At 45.7% G+C, this 7,993-nt stretch overlaps 1 protein-coding gene across 1 annotated transcript; it reads right to left on the bottom strand.

Moving 5' to 3' along the window:
- Positions 1-2,566: 2,566 nt before the first annotated feature.
- irf2bp2a (interferon regulatory factor 2 binding protein 2a) lies at positions 2,567-5,157 on the bottom strand. The gene is made up of 2 exons (XM_071903380.2): positions 3,987-5,157; positions 2,567-3,685 (listed from the first exon to the last, which is right to left on the bottom strand). The coding sequence occupies exons 1-2, from the start codon at positions 4,819-4,821 to the stop codon at positions 2,967-2,969; spliced, it is 1,554 nt and encodes a 517-aa protein (XP_071759481.1). The 5' UTR covers positions 4,822-5,157; the 3' UTR covers positions 2,567-2,966.
- Positions 5,158-7,993: the final 2,836 nt, after the last annotated feature.

The following is a 7,993-nucleotide window of genomic DNA, read 5'->3' as shown; positions in this document are numbered from 1 at the left end:
GCTGAACATTGTGCCATCGCCTGGATGTGACCTCATGTTTGTCTTCACACGCCGGTTGTTTACAGCAGCCGTCCTGCATCTCTCCATAATCACCTTTTGCAGTAAGTCCGCTTGGAAAAAAGAAAAAAAAACAGGTGGGGCCTGAGGGGTTAATGTTCCCTGCATATGAATCGACAGGCTGTACCGGGGGACCTGCTGTTGACTGATTTCAGCGGTAACCATGCAACACCAGAGCATTGTGTTATGACAGAGCCACTTCCAGGGACACAGTATCACTATATTAGATACGGTGCAGTCAGCAGTGAGCCAACTGCTATTGGCTCGTCTGTAGATAAATCTTCTCATTGCATCATGCGCCGGGGTACGGAAATCATCCTCCCATCTCTCATATCTGTGAATGTGGCAATTTCGCTTTGGCTTACTGTAATGAAGAACAAGTAGGTCAAAGTGCCAAATGATAAAAAAAATTAAAAAAAATCTTTGAGAACAGTATATGCAACAAGCTTGAAAGTCTGTCAACAGCGGTTCAGCCTGATAGAGTGATAGATGGACTGATATGGAGTGGGTGAGTTTTGGTGCCCCACATTATCTGAAGTTGAGCAGGGTGAGGTCAATAACACGCAATCACTGAGCTAGTAAAGTCAGTGTTACCCTTTATCAGACTGGGCAGCGTCTCTGGTATGAAAGTCCAACTGATAAGTAACTGATAAATTTCCAGCGAACGGAAAAGGACTATAAACAAACAGCTGTCTTCATAATGCGTATTCATGAAAAACAGGTTTCTGTCGGTCAAAAGCTGCTAAGTTTCAAATCACATTGTGAAAGCTTTTGTGTGTTGTAAAAAATAGCCATGGAGTCTTTAGAGTTAATTCTGTCTATGGCTTCCTTGTAGTCTTCTCAGAAAGGACACACGTATCCATGCACTGTTTAGTTTTACTAAACAGAGGAGTGCAAAGGGTATGTTTTCATTCAACATTATGAATCAATCAATCAGTTAACCAAGGAACACCATACAGCTTATTAAAGGTAGAGTGACCTGGTAAAGAATTTGAACTGCCTACCAAACAATCATCAGTAGGGAAAAAAAAGTCTTTATCCTACCATAATCCTAATATACCTAGAATACATTTAAAATCTAGAGAGGTAAATAGGTCCTCACCTGATGAACAGAGGCTTTAGCACTGGGTGAAATAAAGAAACATGAAGAAAAATCACAAAAGGCAAGTCTCTCTGTGGGCCTATTGTTTCCAAAAACAATTTGCTTTTGGGTGCATGCTGCTGCTGAATTTCGGGGAGCATTGTGACAGCTGGATAGAACGTGTGCATGGAGCAGATTATGTCTCGAATAATGCTGCAACTGCTTACTGAAGACATCAAATCCATCTCCAGCAGAAATGATCCTCCATCTCAGTGTCCGTGTGGTGCAGAGTCAGAGCTCTTTGTCTGCATGAGATTCAAGGGGGGCGAAACAGTCTCAGATTGCTTCTCTTTTTGGAGACAGTAACTGTAGTTTGTGTCTTAACGACCCCATAAGCCGCTCATGGCTTGCAGAGATGAGTTTCACTGTTACTTGCCATTACGCTGGCAGAATGGCTGTTTTTATGGCTGTGCTGCAATGAATCTGCAACAATTAAATTTGCATCGGAAGAGATAAATTGACCAAACCGAGGCTGGCATGTCAGGCAGTAACCTAAGTTATTGTTTACCCTGGAGGAACACATTGTGTAGTAAGGCGGAAATCCGTTCATAGCATGTGACCCCCCTGGAAGAATGTCATAGTATCAGTAGTATTAGTATATGAACGTGACACAATGTGCCACATAAAATGCTAAAATTGAAAGTGATGTCTTCAGAAAGGAGCTTCTTGCAGTGCTAATCAGCTTAGTTCATACTTAGAGAAAAAAGTAATGCTCATAATTTTATTCATAATTAGTGATTTGTCAATGCCTTAGTGAATGGCAACTGGGATTCTCTATGAAAATAAGAGGTTTGTCTAAAATAAAGATATCCTGCAGACCTGTGCACCATGTACTGCCAGCAGCTCACACTTTCATGTTATACAATTTGCAAACTGGCTCGAAAATGTGACGCCAGTATAAAAGCGAATGATTTTTTGGAGAGTGGTTAATTTCAGCAAAAGTCATAATTTGTGGTTGCACAATATTTGTGGTTACACTATGGTATCATGTTGACAATCATGCACTTTCTCCCATTACTGACTCAACAGATTCCAGCTGACTGAACATGACTTGGCACCTCATTCTGTACGCTGCAGTCAGTTACAGTGGCAGTCTACGCACAAACTAGGGCAAATTTGGGACAATGTGTCTGTTTTTCCGATCATGCTTTTCCATCGTGAAAGGCATGTGTGCAGAAAAGCTGCCGTCCTGCACCGTTTGCATTAGTTATGCAGCCTGGAACAGTAGCCTATTTACGTTGTGCAGCGTGAATCAAGTCTCCTGAGCCGTCACAACAAGCCTGTGTATCGGAGCAGAGAGTCCTGTCTGACTCCGCTCGCAGCACCGCATAACTTAATCATTCAAATGAAGCAAGCTCAGACAATAAGTTCATACAAGATCAGAAATTGTATTTGGCAATTTTTAAACAAGTGCATACAAGTACAGCTAAAAGCATTTCAGTTTTGCCAAGTGCTCGTAGAGTAGCATTAGTCACATTCTACGTTAAACAGGAACTGCCACCAGACCTAGAAGTACATCAAGAATTTTGTTAAACATCAACAAAGAGGAACGTAGTCCATTATAATGAGTACATACCTTTATCTTCAAAAATATAGAAACACAATGTATTCAAAAATCAAAAATTATACAACCATGTTTACGAAGTATACTCTTCCCTTGGGTCCAATATGTACAAGTCCGTTAGTTTGTTTGAATGGTATGTATGTGATATTTATATATTTATACTCATATTTTTGCTTCCCCACCCCAAAAAGTGTTCAAACAAAATCAAGGGTCCCTCTCCTTTTTTACTTTGACATCTCCTGCAAGGATGGTTGCGATTTCTCCTTGCATGAAAGCCCATGGTACGTTTGACCCGACCAGGGGGCATTTCTCTCCACTTGGACAGTACACTTCACCCGTGGCACCTTGCTGCTTTATGCTTTCCCTCGAGCACGGGAAGCAGAACTTGTGAGAGGGCACAGATGGGCACTGAACAAAGTGTGTGTCCTCCAAACGCTCGTGGCACAGCGTGCAGCACAGGGGTATGCTGCCGGGTACCGAGGAGTCCGGAATGCTTTGGGGGTGCACTTGGTCCATGCCTGGCACGTGGGGGGTGCCTGCGCCAGACGCATCCCTCTGGGTCAGCCTCCTCTGGTTCATGGAGGACGGCGACAGGGGGCTGCTGCTGTTCCTGCGGGTGGTAGAGTGGACCTGGTTGGCGTCCTTGGGGGAGCTGTTCCCACCTGCGTTGTCTGCCGCCAGGATGAGCGCCGCCATGGGGGACTGGCCGTTCTGCGCCGCCTCAGGTGGGGTGGTGCGGGAGTGGGGGGATATTGTGGAGGGGGGAGAGGCGAAGCTCGGCGGGGGAACCGGTGGCATTTTCAGTCCGTCAGTAGGTGGTGGTAACCACTGCTGTCCTTCTCCGTTTAGCTTGGCAGCTGTCCCCTCTCCCTCTGGTTCAGGCGAGGCTTTTCTCTTCATGCTCCGGGGGTGTTTTCCTCTGTCTGGTGGTGGGAAAGGGTTAAACAAAATAGTTGAGGCACAACTCAGACAGGGATGAATAATTCACTGGAAAGCAGGCATGCATTTTTGCTGTTCCCTGCTACACCACAGGCTACATAATAAAAAAACAACAAATATGTTACAATTTCATTCTAAACTGCATGGATACTGCAGTCATATTTCTACAGATATCATCATATGTGCTAGATTGGACTGGATTAGGTTACTACTGCTCAGTTAATCAGGAAAATAGTACAAAATCTATGCAAAGCTGCCATAAAAAAAATACTACAGGCTGCCTACCTGACTTGGAAGCCGTGGCGCTGGCCTCATAGCCCATAACCCTTTGTTGCATGGCCGCATGGTCCTTCTTGAACCTGCTGTCGAAAGTGTGCAGAGCCATCAGGTCCCTCACTGTTTTGCCCTTGCTCATCCAGTCCTGCTCTGCCCTGTTTTTGTGGCTCTCGGAGATCTCCGGCGTGAGGCTGTCCGGTCTGTGCTTCTCCTTCACCTCTCTGTCGTGCTCGGTGCTGGAGACCGAGGCGGGTCTCTTGCCCATGTCGCCGGGACTACCGGCCGCCAGCGCGGAGGGAAGCCCCATCTGCCCCGGTCTACCGTTGACGGCGTGCACCGGGGGCATGCTCCCGTTAACCAAAGGCACTAGATTCGGGGGGACCGCGCTATTCCTGCGAGGGTTGGGGCTCTGGCGGTTCAGCTCCGGCGGCTCGTCTGGCTTAGGAAATCCATTGGGGACGGGAATGCCGTTCGCCTGCCTCCCAGACTGATACTCTGGACCCAGCCGGGGCGGGCGGTCGGAGGAGAGCGGGTAGCGGTCCAGCGGCTGGGGCGGCCGGGACCCGGGGTCTCCCGCCGCCGCGTGGTTGATCGCCTGGATCTCTTTCCCGGAGAGCTGCGACTTCCCCGGCCCGGGAGACCTCCCCTCCTGAAACCCGTGAGCCCTCTTGAGCTGCCGGGCCGTCTCGATGACAAACTCAATGCGGTCTGCTCCTTCGTAGTTGACACATCCCCTGCAGACGGGCTCGGTAAAATCCCAGATCATGGCCCACGGCATGCGGGGCAAGTCGCATAAATAACACGACTGCCTCCTGGAAGAAGCAGCAACCGCCGCGGACGACATATCGCTCTTCAACCCCCCAAAAAGAAACCCAAAATATCTTCTCCTTAGGTTCGTCCGAGCTCCCTCAAAGGCGAAGATAGGGCAAGTTCCGTTCGTCGAAAAAAATATTTAAAAAACCCGTCCTCTCCTGACTTTTACGGCAACAACAGTGAAGTTTCAGAGGGAGAAGTTCATGTCGGTGTGTACTTTACTACGGCGCTCCTCTATCTATCTCCACTGACTCTCTACTACTGGCTCAATGTGGAGCAGTGACGTCACCACGGAGCTCTAAACGCCTGCTTCCACTTCAGTTTCTATTGACTTGATTTCTTCGACAGCCCCCCCATTTACTGCAGCCTCTGTCACTCACTGCTTTTTTATTTTATTTAATCACTTGAACCGCTGCCAAAACTGCACCCAGTCAGTCACCCAATCCACCGCCAGCGACCGAAGGGAATAACCCACAGCTTTTATTATTAAACCTGCAAAAAAAAAAAAAAAAGGGAGAGAGAGAGAGAAAGAGAGACGTCCGCCGTTAGGAGACGACGAGAGAGAAAAAAATTGTAGCTGTAGGTTAACATTAGGCTGTTAGGGGGGAAACGACACTCCGCAGTTGACTGCTGCTTGTCCTAATTTTAATGCATTATCCGGTAAGGCTGAAAATCGCTTGTTTGCCCGCTGCAGGTTGTTTTTCTCAATGCACAGCGCCTCGACTCCACGAGCTGCCACACTACTACTGTTTTGCAATGAATGAGGTGGGTCGACGCTTACGAAAAAAAAACAACTATTGTAATGCTATGGCAGTTTTTAGAAGGGTGCTATATAAATATCACACAAAATCCTTAAAATATCATGCAGCTGCTTTAGGTCAATAGCCTATTATACCACAGAAATTACTATAGTAATACCATGAAATACCACAAAGTCTATAAATTCACTATCGAGTACCACAAACACACTATGAGGAATATTATAGGAATATTATAGGGATTTTTCCTAAGATCGTTTATGAAATTGGACGTCTAGTCGTGTATATTTACTGCCTCCCATTTGTTTCCCTCCACACTGTTCATTTTTTTTGTGGCAGCTTATCGGCGACGTGCGGTGACTTAAAGACTTGAGCACCGCTCGGACAATATTTTCCCTGCGCGTTTGCGGCCGTGTTAATACAAGAAAGAAAAATAGGAGCGAGGCGCCTCCATTACCCAGTAACCAGGAAGCTCTGTCATGAGGTGGGGATTTCCAGCGTGCTGTAAACCTTGAATGGATCGGGGTTACAGCGTGAATATAGCTCTGCCCACATTTTATTCTAGTGCACTGAAGAGTCAGTCATCAAAAACTGCCATCAGTAAATCAGATTACACTTAAACGCATTAGCCTCTCAGACACTTTGGGTGTAGTAACTGCAGCACAACAGAAGGTAAAACCCCTATGGGTGGTGCAGAATTCCTGTTTGATATAATAATTACTACAGTATTACACAGTATATTTTGCAGAATGTGATCATAAATTATACATATATAATATACCAACCAGCTATTCTAAACTCCCTGAAGTAGAAGTGTAGGTTTGTTGCACATATGAGCTGGAGGAGTGTCCCAGTATTTCACATTCCTGCCTCTCATCTGGGTTCATTCCAACTCATTGCAGCTTTGCCTCGGGGTTTGGGTGAGGCAATGCGTCTGAAACCTGCAGACACAAAGCAGGATATGTTTGTACAAGTCCATGTGACGTTGGAAAGAGGAAGCAAGATGTTTAGTCACGTACCCTCATCCGCCTCACCCATCTATGGGACATCAGACCATTTGGCTCCCCGCCTCTGGCCGTGATCACGCACTGTAGTGTTCAGGCTCTCCCATAACCGCCACAGGATTACTGTCTCCAGTATGAGGCAGTTATGTCGCTCAACAGGCTTGTGTGCCGCTCTCCTGCCATTTGTCTATGCAATTTCCCTATGATTTTGCATTATTGTTATTGTAATGTTGCCAAAATATTTTGAACTCAAACTCATAATGTTAAACCGCAATATTCCTCCTAGTTTGTGCAATAAGGATATATACCAGTCACAGATGTCACAAGGGTTTCCTGCCCTCAGTGTTATTCTGACAATATCAGCAGTACTAATGTTGTCCAACCACTGTACTCCAGCCTGTTTCCTCTCTCTGGTTTCGCTCCATCCAGCTCCTTGTTGGGTGGACAACACCAGGAAGTTGCTGTTAAACTCTGTGACACAGTTAGGAAATGGCTGCTGTGTAGAACAAAATAAACAAATTCTGGTCTTAAGGTTGGTGGGAAACAGTTACCTAATACTTTGATCCTTCGGATTCCACTTAGTAGATGTTTGTGCAAGCGAATAGCTTCACACTATTATGCAAGATGGGGGCATGCTGAGACTCAATTAAGACCCAAATGACCTGATTCTATAATGGGAATATTCATTGATTAAAAAAAAAAACCTTTGCCGCAGAGGCTGCAAAGCAAAGAGCTTTAAAAATGCAGAGTTATACTGAACAGTGGTGGAGCCAGACATGCACAGATGGCTCTGATTGGCAGTATGAACCGTGTGTACTGTAAAATCACCACAGTGTGACTGGACGGACTGCTTCTAATTTGAGATTAGCCACTTAAGCAGATGCATAGGTGCATAATGCTGTTTTTAACTTCGGCTTTTTTTTTCTTTACAATGTGTAAGTTGAGACAGGAAGCAGCTAAATAAAGAGTGAGCTAGGTGACGGCTAGGGGAATACCCAGCATGTGACAGCATCACTGGCTTGATAAGCTGACGTTATTTTTGTTCTACTGCGTTCTGAGCCTGTTAAATTTTATATTGGCCATCTTTTATTCATGGGAGCGAAACATTACAAATTCTCTCTGAAGTTTTCTGTCTAAGCGGAGCACAGCTCTAGATGTTTTCTTGTGGGTGTGTTTTTTTCTGGTTCTCTCTACCATGAGAACAACATATTTGTTATATAACCTTTGTAGCACAACTGCTGAGGTGAGCACCAAACCCAGCCGTAACACGTCCCCCAGACATAACAGTAGGTTATAACAGGACAATAGGACTATGAAGGACATACTGTTGTGATAAGCTACCTTGCAGATCAATCGCTACACAGTGTCAGGGGTTAGAAACTGTAAGGAGAGTGACTTTAAGGAGTAATGTCCGAGATGTACAGAGTTCCTGTATTTCTGA

The sequence above is a fragment of the Centroberyx gerrardi genome, chromosome 15 (assembly GCF_048128805.1).
Source record: "Centroberyx gerrardi isolate f3 chromosome 15, fCenGer3.hap1.cur.20231027, whole genome shotgun sequence".
Lineage (NCBI taxonomy): Eukaryota > Metazoa > Chordata > Actinopteri > Beryciformes > Berycidae > Centroberyx > Centroberyx gerrardi.
The sequence above is the reverse complement of the archived record's forward strand: the minus strand, read 5'-3'. Positions and strand labels throughout refer to the sequence as shown.